General features: G+C 44.6%; 1 protein-coding gene across 2 annotated transcripts; it reads right to left on the bottom strand.

The window, feature by feature from the left end:
- Nucleotides 1-394: 394 nt before the first annotated feature.
- On the bottom strand, nt 395-16378 carry GP2 (glycoprotein 2). 2 transcript variants are annotated; one of them, XM_008058761.1, is made up of 11 exons: nt 16336-16378; nt 14929-15063; nt 12158-12598; nt 11155-11265; nt 9009-9220; nt 8380-8528; nt 7082-7327; nt 6103-6265; nt 5107-5191; nt 3858-3902; nt 401-641 (listed from the first exon to the last, which is right to left on the bottom strand). In XM_008058761.1, the coding sequence occupies exons 1-11, from the start codon at nt 16376-16378 to the stop codon at nt 583-585; spliced, it is 1689 nt and encodes a 562-aa protein (XP_008056952.1). In that variant the 3' UTR covers nt 401-582. The 2 variants fall into 2 exon arrangements, with proteins under 2 accessions (XP_021568388.1, XP_008056952.1); XM_021712713.1 differs by lacking the exon at nt 12158-12598 and having other exon boundaries at nt 395-641.
- Nucleotides 16379-19312: the final 2934 nt, after the last annotated feature.

Below are 19312 nucleotides of genomic sequence, written 5' to 3'. Positions count from 1 at the left end.
GGGGGGGGGGGGGGGGGTGTAGTGATGGGGACCAGTCTTCCCTGGAGCAAAGCCTCCAAAAGTGGCTGCTTTGCATGTTCCCATGGCAATTGCTGAGACCATGATGGCAATACATGAGAGGAAGCAGAGTGAATGCAAGAGTCAGTCTGTTCAATTCATCAGCAGTCAGAACAGGAAGTGCTTGGGAAGGAGTCATGGAGGAGTGCTTCTTATACATACTCACCCCCTCCCTCAACAACAGATGCCACTTCCTGGAGTTACAAGCATGCACTATTCTTCCAGTAAAACCTGCAGCCACAGAGACACCTAGTAAGTTGGTCCCCAAATGAGAAAGCCAGCCCAGGGTAGGCTGACAGGGACCCCACCATGAGAAAAAGAGGAATACAAAAATACTGAGAGTATTGAAGAAGGTGAAAGCTCTTCCTTTCCCTAAACCTAGCCTGGCCTCGAGTCCGTGAATACCAAAACTGTCTGTGTTAAGTGGGGAGGGAACCAGCAGTGCTGAAGGGTAAATGGTCATTTGGGGGAGACACTGCCAGAGGGAAGAACATGGACTTCAAGGCCAGGTCTCCAGATGAGCTCTCAGAACAGCCAAGCCATGAAAATAGTCATTAGAAGCATGGGCCAGGCCACCAGGAATCCTGAAATACAAGAGAGATGATTGTCAAATGTTGGGCTTTGGAACTCAGCAGCAATGTGAGGTAGCCCCCTTGTCTTTTGTGGCAGAAGGATGAGAAATGCAGTGTATTTTTAATAACTGGTCTGAGTTGTAGCCCCTGGGAGTCATGTGGAAGAAGAAGAACTATCTTACCACCAACCACTCTATTCATTTTCCTGTGGGACTACAGAAAGACATTTTTTCCCAGCCTCCTTTGCAGATAGGTAGGACCAAGTAACCGAACCTGATCAATGAGATAATGGGTAGAATTTATCTATGCCATTCTAGACCTGGTCCTTAAAACCTCCTATATGATCTTGTTACCACCATCTAGGGACCAGATGCAGAGGATCCACAGTAAAACTCACAGGGAGTGGTGGAGTTACCAGAAGTTACCAGGAGGTAGTAGGAGCCTGAAGTCCTAATGACTGCATGGAACAGAACAGAACAGTACCCCCCCCCAGCGCCCTCCACACACCACTGATTTGGCAGGAAATTATTCTGCTGTGTAAAAGCATAGAAGACTGGGGACTATTTATTACAGCAGCTAGTATTAATTACACTGACTAATGCTAAAAAGGCAGAAAGACACAAAGGCTAAAAATCACTGCCTCTGAAGCCTGCCTCAGCTCTACAGCTAGCTGGGAAGTCTCAGCTAAATCTCTCTGTCTCTGAGTTTCCCTATATGCAAAACAAATATTAATAGCACCTGTGATCTCACAGGTTTTTGTAAATCTTAAATGAGTGAATTCATATTAAGCATTGCCCAGCACATGGTAAACAACACATAAGTGTTGATTTTGAAAATTAGATTCTAAAATCTAGTTTAGCTGGGATCACATCTCTTTGGCACATCACTCTATACTGAGTATTAATCAAGGGTACAGATGCTGGGTGATAGTTGCCTTGTGTTGGTGTCCTAGAAGAAGAATGTGCAAACATCTACCCATGACTTAAATTTCAAAGTAACTTGCTGATGTCCTAAAAGTAGGGAGAGAAATATCATCATTTCAGAAACATTAAGTATATGACAACCAGTTTATAATTATGACACATAGGTTGATGTTCAGTTAATTCTAAAACATCAAAAATGATTATGAGATAGCAAACAATGAGAGCCACAAGTGCCCTCTTGTGGTGATCTGCTACCTCAGTCAGATTCATCCTCTCTGCCTCCAGAAAGTACCAACATTGACTGCCCACCCTAGAAATTAGTCAATTCAGCAAACTCTACGGGGAGCCATACTGTTCCAGACACTGGGGTGACCTGAAGGTCCGGCAGAAAAGAATGAGACTTGAAGTCCCAGACTTCAAGGTACTTTTAGTCTGAGTTTGAACCACTCTCCAAGGAGTATTGCTTTTCTTAGCATTGTCTGGATGTTAGTACTGAGTATAAAGAGGCCATCTTGGACTTATTTAGGAAATTTTAGACTGCTATCTAGCTGGAAGAGCCTGCATCTCTGATGACTTTGTAGCGCCACCCTGCTAGCCCTGGATGGTTTGTCTCTAGACTTTCTGTGTGAGAGAAACAAAGTTCTGTCTTGTTTAAGGAATATTGTCCATGCCAGTAACTTTATATCATATTACCTTCTTGTATTTCTAAATTATCTTGTTTACTTTTTATTGTCTCTTTCTCACACTGGAACATAAGCTCTGTGAGGGAAGGCACCTGATCTGTCTTGTTGGAAATTTGAGGATGAAAAATAACTTTTTCATGTCTGGGTTCACCAGTATAGGTCATTTAGGGGAGTAACAAAATCTTAATAGCATGTGCTTTTTATTTGGTCCAAAATTTATTTCTAGTACCCAGTAAATATGTTCAGATATTATATATATATTGGAACTCTAAATAATTCAAAACTCCATTCAGATGATACTATCTGAGGAAATTATTTTCAGATCTTATCCAGAACAGTTAATCAGTCTTCTATGGACTCTTTCTGTATATCTATTTGTTTGTCAATTATTTGCTTATGTGGCTGTCTCATTTGTGCAATGAATTGTTGTTCTTCCCTGTGGCTAAAAGGCTCATTCTCCTAACATTTGCATATCTCTTTTCTCTCATTTGGCTCAAACATTATTCTCTCTGAAAGCTTTTCTGATCACTTGTTCATTCTGATATTCATTATTCCCTCCTACCTTGATTATAATAAAACCATCAAACATTGGTTAGACACGTGACCACCCAGAACAAAGAATACATTTCCCATAATAAATGTCTGAGATGATAGATATGCTAATTGCCCTGATCAGATCACCATATATTATGTGGAAATATAACTATGTACCCCATGACAAAATGTATAATTATTATTTGTCAAATTAAAATTTTTTTAAAGATTACATTTCCCAGCTTCCTTTGCAGCCAGGTATGGTGATGTGTCTAAGCACTGATCAATGAGACATAAGTAGGTATAAAGTGCCAGTTTGGGGATGGAATAAGGGGCACACAACCACTCATTGTATGCCATGTTCACTACCAGGGGAGAGAGGGCTTACTAGAAGCCCAAACCTCACCTGCATGTGTTTACTTATGTAACAAATCCTCACATGTACCCCACAACTCTAAAATTAAAAAAAAATGTCATTTTTCAGGAATATCTCTTAATATTCATGTCTCCCTTCATCCTGCTGCCTGGATATAAAGGTTGGCTGCCATCTTGGATCATAAGGATGATGGTCACACCTCAAGATTGATGGAGGTGTGAGCTAGAAGGAGCCTGCATCTCTGATGACTTTGTAGTGCTGCCTGCTAGCCCTGGATGACTTGCCTCTAGACTTTATGTGTGAGAGAAACTTCTGTCTTATTTAAGGCATTATTGCCCATGCCAATAACTTTCTGTCATGTTGCCTTCTCGTATTTCTAAATTACTTTGTTTACTTTTTATTGTTTGTTTCCCATACTGGAACATAAGCTCTGTGAGGGAAGGCACCTGGTCTGTCTTGTTCACCATCACATGTTCAGTGCCTAGAATAATGCCTGGCATGCAGTAGGCACAATTTGTTGTTAAAGGATTATCTCCCCTTCTATTCTGTGAGCATCTCAAGGGCCAGCCTTGGGTTAGATCCATTTCAGGGCTCACAGCTTCTAGCATAGGGTCTGGCACATAGAAGGTTTGGAATAAATGTGTACTGAATTGGGAAGAGGAAGAAGAGAGAGCAGGGAGGGTTGCAGAAATGGCAAAAGAAATGTATGTACCTGCAGTGCTAGGGGTTCCACTCATGACACCAAGAGACTGGGCACCTGTGAACAAGAACAGAAGGGGAGGGTTTCCTCAGTTATGCTTCAGTGACTGCAGTGCTGTGGCCATAGCTGCTCCAAGTCTTCCTGGACCTGATCATCACAACTACTGACAATGCACATTGTGGGGGTGGCAGCACCTTTCTAAACACACTGCATGTATTTTCAACTTAGTCCTACTAACAGAGGACTGCTTGACAGATGAGAAGACTGAAGCTCAGCGATGTTAAGGAACTTGCCAAGTTGACCATGCCAGTCAGAAGCAGAGCTGAGATTCGAAGCATGGTATGTCTGATTCAAAAGCGGAGGTTCTTAATTCCCCCAGTGCCCCCTCCTCACCAGTTACCCTATGATACCACAAAAGGCTTCAAGTTGAGGGTTCAGTAAAAGGGCAACTCAGGGCAGAGTTTTCTTCCTGAGAAGGCCTCCATTTACTCGTCTGGAGGGTAAATGTGGTAATAGTGCTTACTTCTCTGGGCTGTTGTGAGCATTCAAAGTGACAATGCAGAGAAAGATGTCTGGCACGGTGCTAATAATACTACAAAGAAAGTATTATTATTATTACTATTATTAAAATTTCTACATCTTAATTTCTTTACAAAAAAAAGGTTTCCATTCTTTTGGATTTTGTGACTTCACCCTTCTTGTGGAAATAAGAACCATGGCAGTACTGCTAACTCACGAGTAGGATGAATGAAAATTTGAGGAGTAGTTGGAAAGCTTCCTCTAGATCACACTCCAGAATATGCGAACTGAATTTTGGGGAAACAAAGACATTCACCAGAAAACACATTTTCATTTAAGGGGGAGTTAGCATTTAGACTTCTCTCACAAGGGACTGAGTTATGGGGACCTGGGAGTAGGTAGAATAAGAAAAAGACAACATGCTTTGGAATCAGACTGAGATGGGCTCAATCCCCCACTCATGAGCAGGGAGATCTTGGGTGAATCACTTAATCTCTCTGAGCCTTGGTCTCTCATCTGTAAAATGGACACAGTCATGGAAGAATTGAGTGAATTGATAGATGCAAGAGCTTAACCTGGCTTCTAGCTCATATGCAGTCAACCACAAAAGGCAATGTCGTTATTATTACCCAAAGCACCCCAAAGAATAGATTCCTCAGTGGGGGGCAGACTGAGGAGGCAGGAAAGCTCTGAGGGGTAAACCCAGGCATCTGTAGTTAACTGTCAGCACTTGGCCACTTACCTCTCCGAGTGATGGGTCCCAAATCTAGAACTTGGGCTAGGTCAATGGCCAGCACTTCACTGCGGACTTGACTTCTTGAGCAAGACTATGGGGATGGAGAACTCTCATTATATCAAAATGTAAATGCCTGATTTCTATGCAGACTGCCTTGCAGTGGACAGCTCAAACCCTATAACTGGACCCTACTCAGGCTGTGACCCCAATTCTGATGCTGTGGTTATCTCAGTCTAGAAAATTTCACTGTCAGGAAAACAAATCTGGGCTTAAATCTCAATCTCTACTTTCTTTTTGCTGTATAATTTGTCTCTCTACGATGACTAGATAGTACCTACTTGATTGTGAAGATTAAAATGAGGCATGCTTGCAGTACAGGCACATAGTAAGTACTCAGCAAATGCCAACTATTCATAGGCTGTGCTAAATGGCATTAAAAAGCTTGGGCACTGGAGTCACCTCTCGGTTGGGGTACATCCCAGCTCTGATACTTTCTAGCTGTGTATGGCCCATGGGCAAGGGATTTCTCTGAGCCTCAGTTTCCCTGCAATGGGAGTGATGAAAGAATCTGCTTAAAGGGTATAAATTAGATAATGGTGCTTAACAGTGAGAAAGCACTGAAAAAAATCTACTATGATTATAATCATTTAAAACATGACTTGTGCCCAAGGGAACCTAGATGACAGTTTTCTTTATCATATCTGCCTCCTGGGCACGCAATAATTCCTTACAAAGGGGGCTTTTAGGAGGCTAAGTTCATCTATTTATCCTTCATTCTTCCCTCCTTCAGATTCATTTACCTACACATCTCTTTCCATCTCTTTATCCTTCCTCTCTCCCTCCCTTTCTCTTTCCTTCAGGCTTTCCCTCCCTCCCTCTCTTTCTCCCTCTCTCCCTGCCATCCTCCTTTCATTCATAATTTCAGTAAATATACATGGAGGGCCTATCAGGTGCCAGTCTCCATGCCAGGCTCTGAAGAACTCAGCCCAAAGAGACACTCACAGGCTGGCACTGTTCATTAAGGGAATCACAGAGATGAACTTCACAATGCAGGAAAACTAGGTCATAATGTCCAGCAAACATGAACATCTGAACTGAGAACCGGCTCTCTGAGGACCTCCCATTCTCCTCCACGTGGATGGTGGAATCAAGATGATTCGGGCAGCTGGCAGGGTGACAGGGACAAGAGTGTAATTTCTGAAAACAGCAGTGGAGAAAATTAAAGAGCCAGCCCCCCACCCCAGTTTCCCTCCATCATGACGACATGGACTTTTCCTATTTCTCTATGATTTTTTTCATAATATTGTTCATAAGCCAACATGCTTTAAATTATTTGGGGAACTGTTTCTGGAATAAAACAGACTGGTTTTAAATTCCAACCTGATCCACTTTCTAGCTAAGTGATTATAGGCAGGTTACTTACCCTTGTGAACCTCAATTTTCTTATCTGTAAAGTGGAGACAGTAATATCCACCTCATAGGGCTGATGTGAGCATTTAATATGATAATCTACATATTTTGCTTGGCACATGGCTTAGGTCAATGATAGATATTAGTTAATACTATTGCTATAATTTTAATCATGATCTATAGGTATGCATTTTTCTATGTTTTTGTCAATTAATAGTATTCAATAATATTTCATCTTATAACATTTGTCATATTGTTTTCATATTGATCAGTTTAACATTTATATAATAGTCCATCACTATTTAATTGATACCCTATTTTTGAACAATGAACCTGTTGCCAAATTTATCAAGAATATTGAAATGGAAAATAATTGACTTTTCTTTACCTTGCCCACTTATTTTTTATTTATTAATATTTTAGGCTTAAAATCTCAAGGGTGATATTTCTGGGTTAAAGAGTAGGGTTATGATACGTAATATAAGTTACATAAGTGCCAGGCATGGATGAGATGAACATTTTCCCCTAAACCTTATTAAGGTCAAAAGATAATTCCAAAGCCACCCATTACCTGTTTCTGATGATGAAATACTTCACAGGGTCAGCCTTGTCTTCAGTGGGAGTGGCATAGCAGTTCCTCAACAACAGGTTAAACCGGGAGGTGTCCCCTCTCTCCAAGATGGCACCCACATAGAGCATGGATTCAACTGACAGCACAGCCGCTGCGCCTTCATAAGGATTCGTGTAGTTCTGGTCTTGGAAGAGGGCCATCCTGACAGTGAACTCTCCGTCCCCACCCACACTGACATTCAGGGAACTGAGACAATGAAAGCCACAAGAGTGAAAATATCAGGTTTTTACCAGAGAGAACAACATAAATCAAGCCCTACACTTATATAGTGCACTTACAAAGGCAAAGACACATCTTTGATCCCTAAGTGGATTTTTCAATCATTCATTTAAACTTAGCATTTACTAGCTTCTAAACACTAAACTTGATGAATAGACAAGTCTGTCTCCAGGATTCCACCAGTCTTCCCTGTAGGACAGGTCACACATATCTCTCTTACTCAAGGAATATCTGTTAGTGTGCACTTCCATCTTCTCACCTGGAGACTGGGGCTTGGGACCAGTTCTGTGGGTTCACAATTTTAGCAGCAGATCTTTTTCCTCCACCTCACAATCCTCAGCAAAACACCAATTTTACCAAGATAGACGGCTTTCATTTTGATTTTTTATGAGCCAGGGGCTCCAATACCATACAGTTTGAAAACCATTGAACTAAAAAAGATCTAATCTTTCTGAGCCTGCCACTCTGTGAGCCCAGGAGACAATAAGGGATGAGAAGAGCACTCTGGATTTCTGACCCCTCAAAAAGTTCCCCTGGCAAGTCTAGAAAGCCTTCCTGCTCCCACTGAACTCACCCCACCAAAATAGGTTCCATCAGCCTGACTCCCACCCTCCGGCAGCAGGAGGATCTGGGACCTCTGTTCCCTGCTCCCAGAGCACCCCATATTTCTCCTGCATGGCATGCACTTTGCTCGTAAATAATCATTAATTTAATTAGTTAATTCCTTTCTTCCTCAAGGTAAATGAACTTGTCCTGTGTTTTTGCTCCCTAGCACATTTAATAAGCACTGTTGTGTGTTGCTGTACCGCATAATAACAAACTTTAATATCCTCAAAATAGTCTGTCTACCTTGTTCATGCTGAATGTCCTTCACACAATCAGTAACGATTTGTGGCATGAATGATTAAATGGATGGAGACTCTCAGAGGAAGTAGATAGTGTGACATGGACGTAATAAGCAGCACTTGAAGTGAAGTGTGTTAAAATTAGGAGTCAAAGGGCAAGGTTCAGTGCCATACCTTACAATGGGCTGCAGGGCAGTTTGGAGGCTGACTTTCATGTCCAGCGGGTAAGCACATTGGAAGTTAATGGTGAAGATCATGTCTCTGATGATTAGCTCATTGACCAACGAGAGGGTGTTTTTGTAGATGGCGTGGGTTTGATTTCTCTTTGGTGTAAAAACAAAGCCACAGGTAGGTTTATGTGTCCATGTGTGTAGGTGTTTCTTGGATTCAGACCAGTCTTATCCCAGAGTCAATGTGCTCAACCATGTAGCTACTCTGTCTTCTGATCCCAAGAAAGCAAAAGGACCTCTTTCTTTGGTGGTGCTGACACATGATGGGAAGGGGAATGAGGACCCCAGACCAAAAACTAGAACAACAAATTATCGACTTTTGGGAAGAGTCAGAAACCAACATGCTGGCTCCTCTGTGTATCCCTCCCACATCAACCCTCATTAAAACAATCATAATTATAGTTTACATTGATTAAACTCAAGTGTCAGACTTGTTCTAAGTGCCACGTGGACAAACATGTGTAATTTCACATGACTCTGGAGGTCCAGAGAAGCTAAGTGACTTGTTCAAGATCTCACAGCAGCTAAAATGGGTCCCATCAGCCTGACTCCCACCCTCTGGCAGCCACTTACCTCTAGAATGTTCCCACAGGCACTAGCCTGAACAGGGCTGTTCATAGACATCCAGTTCCCCTCCTCTCTTTTCAAGAAGCCATTGCAGTTTCGGTCCTGCAGATAGCCAATGACCTCTTCCCCAAAGCCCAGGCCTTCCAGCAAACACTTGTCCAGATTTACCTTGATCTCTTTGGGCCCACAGTCTAGCTGAGGCTGCAAATTGTGGACATCTGGAAAGCCAAGGGAAGGTAGATAGAGTGGACAGAGGTCTGGAGGCAGTGGGCACAGCCCACATTCCCTGACCCTTGGCAAAGCCTCCATGCCCACCAGAAGGTTCGATAGACTCGAAGAAGACTGGGACCCAGGGGGAATTTACTACCATGCTGGGGGTAGGAGAGGTTGGCAAAGGGGCAAAGGGTCCTATGGTCTAAGATTTCCAAGCATCTTATGTGCAGGCCTGGCTAAGGTTTTCCTATCTTGGTCCCCCTTGGGGATTGGGATCTTTGGGTCCTGTGTTTCAGCATATTTGACCAGGTTCAGAGCCTTTGTATTTATTCATTTGTTCAACATTTATTCAACAAATACTTCTTGAGCATCTACTATCTGCCAGGGGACACAATACTTTCAAAACTGACACAATTCTCACCCTTGTAGAGCTAACATTCTAATAAGGGAGACACAAAGTAAGCTAATAGAAATACAATTTCTATTGTATTCTTGAATGCATTGATTCAACAAACATTTACCAACCACTTTCTCCAAGTGCTAGGAGCATCCAACACAAAAATAAGTAAGACATGAACTTGGTCCATGGGGATTCCTTGACCTTGTATAAACACCAATGTACCAACCGCTTATGATGAAGGTACTGGCAGAAGTCCCCAGGTGTGGGGGTGGGCGGGGGTAAGCCATAAGGTATATCGAAGTCTGTTGGTTAAGTCAGGGAAGGATTCTCAGGAGGTAGAAGTTTTGCAAGTGAATAAAGCAAGTCCAAGGCTAAGGGAATAGCAGAGGCAAACGTGTGGAGATGGGAGGGGATAGTGTGTTTATAGATATGCAAAGTTGGGAGGTTCAGGAACCTAGAATGAGAAGGGCAGAGGTGGAGATGAAGAAGCGACGGAAGTTGATATGGAGGGCTTGTGTCTGCAAGCAGTGGGGGTCCGCGGGACAGCCACTGTTCTACTGGCCACTGACAGAGATGGGAGGCAGGCCACCTGATCACCCAGCCAGCCGAGAGTGCCCTTGGAGCCCATCCAGGTACAGGGAGGGCACCCTCAAAGGCCAACGTTTGACTCTGTGATGGGCCCAAACCCCAGAAAACGAGACCAGCCTGTGGGGCTTCATCCACCCAATCAGCAGAGTCTTCAAGGACAGCAGGGCTGTTCCTTATGCCTCATCCTGCCAGGCACACCCAAGCACCACCTCATCCACACTGCAGCACTGTTTTCAAACGTGTCATGCTCTTTTTTGTCCCTCTGCCTAGAGCACTCTTTCTTCCACAGGGACTGGGAGTGTGTTCAGAGCAAGGCATGCCCATACCAAAGGCAAGAGTCAATGGTTCTCTCATCAGGGTTCAATGATATCAAGAACTAATCTCAGTGAGAGGCTCACCCAGCCCCTGTCCAGGGCTCAGTACTAGTCTACGGCATCCCTACCTGACTATGCTTGCTTACCTCCTGGGACAAGAAACTCTTCATCTCTCCAGCCTACCCATTTGGGCTGCTCTGATTTAATTCTCACAATAGCCCTGTAGGGTGGGTATTTTCTTATTATCTTATCCTTACAGATGAGGATATTCAGGCTTAGATGTGACTTGTCTCCAGGAGTCTGTCCATGTCTCTGACATGAAGATTCTAACTATCTGAGTGCAGCTCCCACACTTGCAGGGTTCTTGTCATCAGTTCCTTTGTCCCTCATAGGTCAACCTGTTCATGCCAGAACCACTTCCTGAATCCCAGCAGCTGATCTGGAAATTGCTCTGACCTGTCTTCTCATCCTTGCAAACTCACTGGCTTCATAGCTTGTGGACCAGAGAACCCACATTTCCCTGACCTCAAGTCCATGCCCCTGACTCTGGGCCATACCTTGTCCTGTCTCTCTGAAGGTCCCACCCTCCTGCCCTGTGCACACAGACCAGCAGCCACTGGACCAGCGCACCACTCACCGGAGCCGTTGAGGCTCTGTCTGCAGAAACAGTCCCAGGTGCCATTGAGAGGCAGGCACTCCTCCTCAGGGCGGCAGGTCTTCTCACACTTATTCTCCACAGTGTAGGGGTCTAGGGAATGGGACATGGGGGAAGAGGATCAGGAGGCAGAGCAGGGTGGACCTGCGGCCCCAAGTCCACCTCTCTCATTCTACCAGGGCACAGGAGACTTGCCAAGGTTGTGACATGTTTAGTGGAAGGATCAAGCCTCAGATCTCCTGACTCCCGATCCAGTGGGGATGGGAGGGAGGGGATGGTGTGTTTGTAGAAGTGCAAAGTTGGGAGGTACAGGAACCTGGAATGAGAGGGGCAGAGGCCCTGAAGCTACCATCTGAACAATTACTACAGGCCAGGCACTGTTTGAAGTACTTTGCATGTGTTAGTTCATTCAGTTCTCACAGCGACAATTCCAGACAATGCAGGGATACCTGGGCTAGAGTTCTGGGTTCAAAGCCCAGCTTTACCATACTCCAGATCTCTGATACTGGGAAGGCTTTTTAACCTCTCTGCACCCCTCATTGGGGCAATTAGATAGCACCCTTTTCATGGAGGTGGGGAGAGAGTCAAATGAGTTAGTATATCTGAATACTTCAGATAGCAGCGGGGGCCTTATGAATGCTATGTGCTAGTTGGTATTTTTGTCATCAACCATTTGTTTTCCAAATAAAAAAACTGAGGTGCAGAGAGGTAAGTTAAACTGCCCACATGGAACAGAAATCTGAATGAGCTTGAGTTTTTACTATTATACTACATGCACCGAGGGATTTCACCCTTGAATCTGAATATCTGGCTTGACTTGAGATATGAGAAAGCCTGGCAACCCTTGGGCTGTATCCTCGCTGGGCAGGAGCTGAGTCAAGGCTACTCTGTGTCCTCTCTTGTCCCATCCTGACCTGCTCTACTCACTCTACTCAGCCCTTTGGTCATCCTGCCCCACTGCTGCCTCCGGGTTGCCACCGCTCACCTGTGCAATATCTCAGACTACACTCAGGTGTGCCCTCCAGCCGGTACACGTGGTACCCGCCTGGGCAGGCTTTCACCAGCACCTCCGACTTCCAGAGACAGCAGTTGCCACTCCAGTGGGCGCAGGCAGTGCGGTTGACAATGCCATCCCCGAGGACAGGGTGGGTACCATTCAGCCACATGGGAGCAGCTGTCTGACATCGGTACGGCTGGACACAGGTCTCCGGCATCCTCACTCCTCCTTTGCCCACAAAGCGATACCAGCCGCGCATGTCCTGGTCACAACCCTGTATTTCTTCTGTGTTCTCTGTGCTTCGAAAGGGTTCATCCAGGAGGGTGTAATTCTGGCAGGGGTCAAAACAGAAGTGGGCCTCTGGAGTGCCAGTGGCTCCGCAATCCAAGTCCAGCCCATAGGAACTGACGTCAGTGGGGTTTCTGTAACCTGAGAAAGTGACAGTGTGCTTGGGTTTACTGAACCATGCCATGACCTACAGAGTTTTTTTTCCCTCCACACTCTGCTTTGGATATGCTAAGGACTCAGTGAGGACAACAGACAATCCGTTAATTAAACATAAACTTCATCACCTTGGGAGCAGAATAATCAGTGAGGACCTTGTGTGGCATTTTAAAGGCATTAAGGACACTGGGGCCACTATCCTGCACAACCCCCTCCCCCCACTCAAGCTCAGAGTTCTGAGTGCTTCCCTGCGCGGCCATGCATGGCAGTCTTGTTTGGCCAATATTTGTTTTTCTCATTATAAATATAATACAGGCTCACTGAAAAAGAACCTCAAACATCATTAAAATGAATAAAGCAGAAATGAAAATTGTCATAAGCCCATCCCATTCCCAGAAGTAATCATAAATTTGTTACATAGGCTTCAGATTCTTCCTATGAGTGTTTGCAATTTAGATTCTTTTTTTAAAAAATGAAAAATAAGTTTAATTTTGTGCAACTTCTTTTTCCACTTGCATTTTTTACTTAATCCAGAATAGACATTATTCCGTTTCAGTTTTACAGCTGAACACAAGATTTCTCAACCTTGACACCACTGGCATTTTGACTGGATCATGTTCTTTATGGGGGGCTGTCCTGTGCATTGTGGTATGTTTAGGAGTATCTCTGGTGTCTACCCACTAGGTGTGAGTAGCACCTCCCAAGGTTGTCTCTAAGCATTGTTAAATGTCCCCTGGGAGGGGGGAAGGGTGAGCAAAATCACCCCCAGTTGAGAACCACTAATCTAACAAGACCATTTCTGATTACTAATCTACCATGGTTTTATTTATTTATTTATTCACAGTTTTAGGGACTGTGACGAAAGAAGCAGCAGAGGTGAGGAGGAGGAAGACCACACACTAGACAGGCTGGGTTTAAATCCAACTCTACACCTGCTGGCTGAATGACCTTGGCAAGTGATTTAATTCCACTGAGACTCATTGGCAAAACCACACCTGTGAACTAATAGTTCCCAAACATCATCCATTCCCATGCCTTGAGTCATGACATTTGCCACAACTGTGTCTGCCTGTTCTGTTATGGACTTAAAATTTTTCTTTTACTCATTTTCTTTAAAAAATAGTTTCATATTAGAGAATAATATCAGTGATAACAGGTATCATGTTCTACTTGTATTTTAAATATGTGTGAAAGGGAATACATAGCCATTAAAACTTATTAGGATTTTACCAGGTAACCCCAGAATCATCTTGAAATATGTATGACCCATTTGGGAAAATAAGGCTTTGAAGAATTGTTAGAGGATTAAGTGAGATAATATGTACAAAATACCAGCATCGGGGTCCAGTTAATTCTTATCTCCAGTTCTGATTTATTGAATCTTGTAGGTTCCTGAATGAGGAGCTAAGTACACACATGGGATCACATTCTTATGATACACGTTAGAGAAGCTTTTTGGAAAAAGAGATTTTCAAGTCTTACTCATGTGAGTACTTATTTTAGTACTTATTTTAAGTCAGGAAATTGCTGGACTTGTTATTATTGGATTATTTCCTGCACAGTCTGTGTTTTTCCACCGGAGGCCATGAGCTCAGTTCTCTCACCCACCTCCCTCCACTGGTCTGAAATTTGCACCCTAGTCTTAAGCCTGAGAACCTTTCTACAAGTACCTGAGTTGCTAAGTTCACATATCTTTGGAAGAGACCGGAGATTATAACTAAATCCAGCCCTTTCAGGAGGAGAAGGTACATGCCGATACAAGGTTACTGGGTGATTTATTTCCTCATCTTCTTAGTCCAGGCTCTCTGATCTGCTCCAGATATGAGGATGGGAAGTTATGTTAACTAGTTCTCTCTGCCCTTTGAGGGGGAATTTCTGAGTTGGCTCTTTGGCAGATTGTGGCTTGATTTCTCTCTCTCTCTCTTTCTGTCTCTTGCTTTTAACCTGCATTTTTTAATACTATGTTCTTTTTTTAATTTTTAATTTTAAAGACGTAGGGTATAATTCACGGTTAAGTACATCAATGTTCACTATGCAAGTACCCTTGTTGATGAGGTGTGTCCCCCCTCCCCTGGCAGTTTCCCACTACTGCCAATCCTTTCTTATATTATTATGAGTGACTTGATTTCCATTTTTCTCACTATGTTTCCTTGACTCCTAGCTCCCAGTCTTGCTTTAGGCCTACCAGTTCCTCTCAGTGACCTGAACTACCTTCTTTATCCAATCTCCAGAGGCTCTACCTCCATCTGAGCACTTCCATACTAACTCCCTAGTCTTGCTGGACATCTGAGATGCCAGATGAGCAGAGCACTCACCTTGCTGCCCTGTAGATGCCAGGGTCACAATGCAGGACACCAAGGCCAGCCACAGGAGGTCAGAGCCTGCCATCCTTTCCACAAGGTGAGGTATGCAGGTCTCTCCACAGTATGCAGATACCACTCTATATGCAGCTATGGGAAAGGAAAGACCTAGATAAAATCAGGGCATGGGCCCATGTTCTCAAAAACAGAACGGCTGTCTTCCTTCCTGTAGAGCTGCATTGCTTCAAAGCAGGTGTGACTTACAGAAGTGGGGTGGGTTAATGGGAGTAGGAGAATTGCCAAGAAGAAAAAATTGACAGTAAGCAAACTAAAGGCAAACTTAGAGCTGGCCAGTACTCTAGAGTGTCTTAGAAGGGTCTAAGGATGGTTCCTGCTTAGGCGGAGGCAGTGGTATTCTGGATATTGGATAGAGAAAGAAGATTATAGTGCCCGTGAGTTTTATGCACCAGGTGCTGCTAAGAGCCACTGAACATCCTCTGTGTATGCAGATTTCCATGGGGGTGGGGCTATGTCATGTTGAGCCCTATGTCCCTTGCTTCTCGCGTACAAATGGTGCCCACTAGAGGTTTAAGGAATGGATGAATAAATAAATGGGAAGGGGGGCAGAAAGAAGAGATGCAAAAAGCCTGCCAACACTCAGATGACATTTACTCCTCTGGGAAACTCTTTCCCTGAATGAGCAAATTTTTGGATGACTCTTACAGTCTCTGGAAAGCTTCAGTTGAAAATAGCGACTGGTGTCAGGTATTGTGGTTCACACCTGTAATTCCAGCACTTTGAGAGGTTGAGGAGAGAGAATTGCTTGAGCCCAGGAGTCTGAGACAAGCCCTGGGCAACAGGGTGAGACTTTGTCTCTATGAAAAATAAAAATTTTAGCTGGGTATGGTGGAACACACCTGTATTCCCAGCTACTTGGGAGGGGAAGCTGAGGCAGGATTGTCTGAGCCCAGGAGGTCAAGGCTGAAGTGAGCCATAATTATGCCACTGCCAACTAGCCTGGGTAACAGAGTGAGACCCCAACTCAAAAAAAAAAAAAGAAAAAAAAGAGACAGAAAAATAAAAAAAGAAAAGCGAGATCAGTTTCTTACAGACATATCATGAATCTGTTATGAGACAGCAGGGACAGCATTCCTGGAGACAGCCTCCCAAGTAGAGATCTATGTCTCTGGTGGGGTGTCTGAGGCAAGGGCGAGGGAGGTATCAGGCTTGGAGCACAAGCAGGTGGCTGCAAGCATGACAGAGTTGGACGTAGAGTGATATCTGGAGCACTTGACAATACCTGGGGTCCAGAGTTCTTGCGGTGTCTGAAAGTTTCCAGAAACAACCCTTGCAAGTCTATTGGGCCAAGGGGGAACCCCAGCGATGAGGAGAGGGCCTGCTGGGACTTGGAGCAGGACTTACCTTGGGTGAGAACACAGAGCATTCCTCCTCTCTGCCTAGCCATGGGAATGCAGTCTACTGTGGGCTGTCTTTTTATTGCAATTTCCCACCCATGTGGCTTTTCTCAGTTGGCACTCAGGTATGGCTAGAGTTCTAGGCACACACAGGTCTTGTTGAATGTAGGTATGATAAGCAATTTACGCAAAGGAAGGTGAAAGAAGGGCCCTCCCCCCCCACCAATGCAAACTCTTTTACCAGTCTCAATGTCATGGGAATGCTTCCCTATAAACAATAGTGATGTGTACTGAATGCCGAATTCACTGGGCACTGCTGAGTGCTTTGCCACCATAACTGCTTGCATTTAATCCTTATAATAAACCGGGGAAGCTGCTGCCATATTTATTACCAGAAACCAAACACTAATCAAAAGGAAGCTTAATACTCAAAGGGAAGTGCAGAGAAATCAAACAGGCACTTATTTGCACAATGGATTTTCAATTGTACCTTGTGTTCCTAGCTAATCACTTTAGAACACTTCTGCTTCTATCTGGAGGTCACTCAGCTTGGGGCCAGTTGGAGTAAGAGAGTAAATAAGGAAGGGAGAGTGGGCATTTCCCATTCTTGTCCCATAGAACCCACCCAACTTCAGATATTGAATGCTGAGAAGTTCAGGGGTTGCAGATTTGGTGATGGAGAATCTTGCAATGATAGATGACAGGCAAGGCTCCTGAACAGGGCAAGCATCAGAATAGCCCCTCCTCCAATCCCTTTTGTTATGTGGGCTGCCCTAGATATTGCAAGGTATGGAATTGAGAAGAGACTGCAGAAGATCTTGGGTTCCTAAACGCCAGGCTCACACTTGGCTTTTGGGCATGGGAAAGATCATGGGCTTAATAAAAGAGCCAAAGCTTGCAGAACAAATGGCCACTGCCTTTTGTCCTTATTCTGAGTCTCTTTAAGGAGCCAGGGCTGCTAGGAGAAGGGAGCATGGAGGTCTTGGCATAGCAGAACCTCACTCTGGACAAGGAAGAGATGCTGCAAGCCACCTTCTCTACCCTTAGTGTGGTTAGAGAAAAGTCTTTGAAATGTGGACCTTATGACAGCTGGGTTCACAAAACAGCCCTCTGATCCATTCAGTCTGGCCAGCTGCTCATCCCAGCCTCCCCGGCGGCCACTCTTAACCTCCACCACCCTCTTCAATGGTCTCTGCAGCTGTCATCACCCGCTCACACCACCATTCTCAGCAGATATCTTGCATCCTACTTCAAAAAAATTTAGGACCAGGTACAGTGGCTCATGCCTGTAACCCAGCACTTTGGGAGGTCAAGGGAGGAGGATGGCTTAAGCCCAGGAGTTCGCCACCAACCTGGGCAGCATAGTGACACTTCGTTTCTACACACCCACGCACACACACACAGACACACACACACCACACAAAGAGCCAGGCATGGTTGTACGTGCCTGTTGTCCTAGTCCTAGCTACTCAGAAGGCTAAAGCAGAAGGATCACCTGAGTCTAGGAGGTTGAGGTTGTGGTGAGTTGTGATAGTACCACTGCGCTCCACCCTGGGAGAAGAGGTGAGACCCTGCTATATAATTTAAGTATATTATATATGCTTTAAAAATTTTAGGCCACAACACCTGACCTTCCTCCTTCATTATGCACACACAAACACACACACACATTCACCTTCCAACTGCCAACTTCCCTTGCCAACTTCTGATGAGGCAATCATCCTCTTTTTCAAAGTCATTTCCTCCATTCCTCTCCTGACCCTTCCATTTCAATCTGAACCAAGTGGCTAAAACTTCCCTTCCAAGGTCATCTCATAGCCAAGTCCACTGGGTATTTTCTTCTGCCGGCTTGTGACTGAGTTTGTTTGCGACTTCCTCTGGTGCCTTGCATTTCCTTGATGTCCCACATCAGTATCTTCTTAATTCTCTTACTCCAACTTGGATATTCCTGCTCTTTTGCTATAGAGTTGTCTTCCCCCAGCTGTCCTGAAGAATGCTGGCAGATTCCACTTTTCTTGTCACCCATATATTCCCCCAGGTAGGTATCGAGTTATCTCATGGTTCCAAATCCCATCCACAGGCTGGTGAGTTCCACACCTGTATTCTCAGCTACTACTGGGACTACTCCCCTGAACTTCAGATCCACCTGTCCTATTGCCTGTTGCACTGCTCTGCTTGGGCTGAGATGCCCGAGGACCCTCAAACTCAGCAGGTCCAAATCTGAACCCATCAAATCCCCTAAATCTCCTCCTCCTATTGTATCATCTGCCTCGATCAAAGGCACCACTGCCCACCTGGTTATCCAAGTAAGCACCTTCCTTTCTAAGCTCCTTCTTTTCTCCCTTAGTCCTCATTTCCAACACTCATCAAATCTTGACTTTCAGGGCTTCAAATATTTCTTGAGTCTATCTTTTCTTCTCCATCCCTACTTCATCAGTCTTAATTCAGGCCACCATCTCTTCTGAGGGTGATTTAAACAGAGGCCTAACGGGTCTCCCTGTTCATTCTTATCCCCTTTGCTTGCTTTCTTCCCTGCAGCCAGAGGCCCATCACACCATCTCAGCATCACCCCCGAGTCCCAGCACTCTGTGCTTCCTGGGATCTGTCCCTGGGCACAGTTGCAACCTCCCCCTACAACTTCTTTGCCACATTCTGTGCTTCAGCCAATCTGTGGTTGTCTGAGCTCTTCCCCATCTCCAAACCTTTGCATACCATATTTCTTCAGCCTGGATCACTCTACACCCAGCCTCCTCCTACATATCACCTCTTCCAGGAAGCCTTTTCCAACACCACAGGCTGGTTGGTGCTCCTCTTTTCTGCTCCTGTTGGGACTGAATTCAATCATATTCTCCTGCCATCTTACCTGTCTCCCTCTGAAGCCTGTTAAGATCTTTGTGGACAGGGATCCTGTCTCCGCAGTTCTAATCAGCATCTAGTAAGTACTTGTTGAGTGAACAAATGGACAAAATCACAATGTGCATGCT

The sequence above is a fragment of the Carlito syrichta genome, unplaced genomic scaffold, assembly GCF_000164805.1.
Source record: "Carlito syrichta isolate Samal-C Ts95f unplaced genomic scaffold, Tarsius_syrichta-2.0.1 Scaffold303623, whole genome shotgun sequence".
Lineage (NCBI taxonomy): Eukaryota > Metazoa > Chordata > Mammalia > Primates > Tarsiidae > Carlito > Carlito syrichta.
This window is presented reverse-complemented; position numbering and strand designations above follow the sequence as displayed.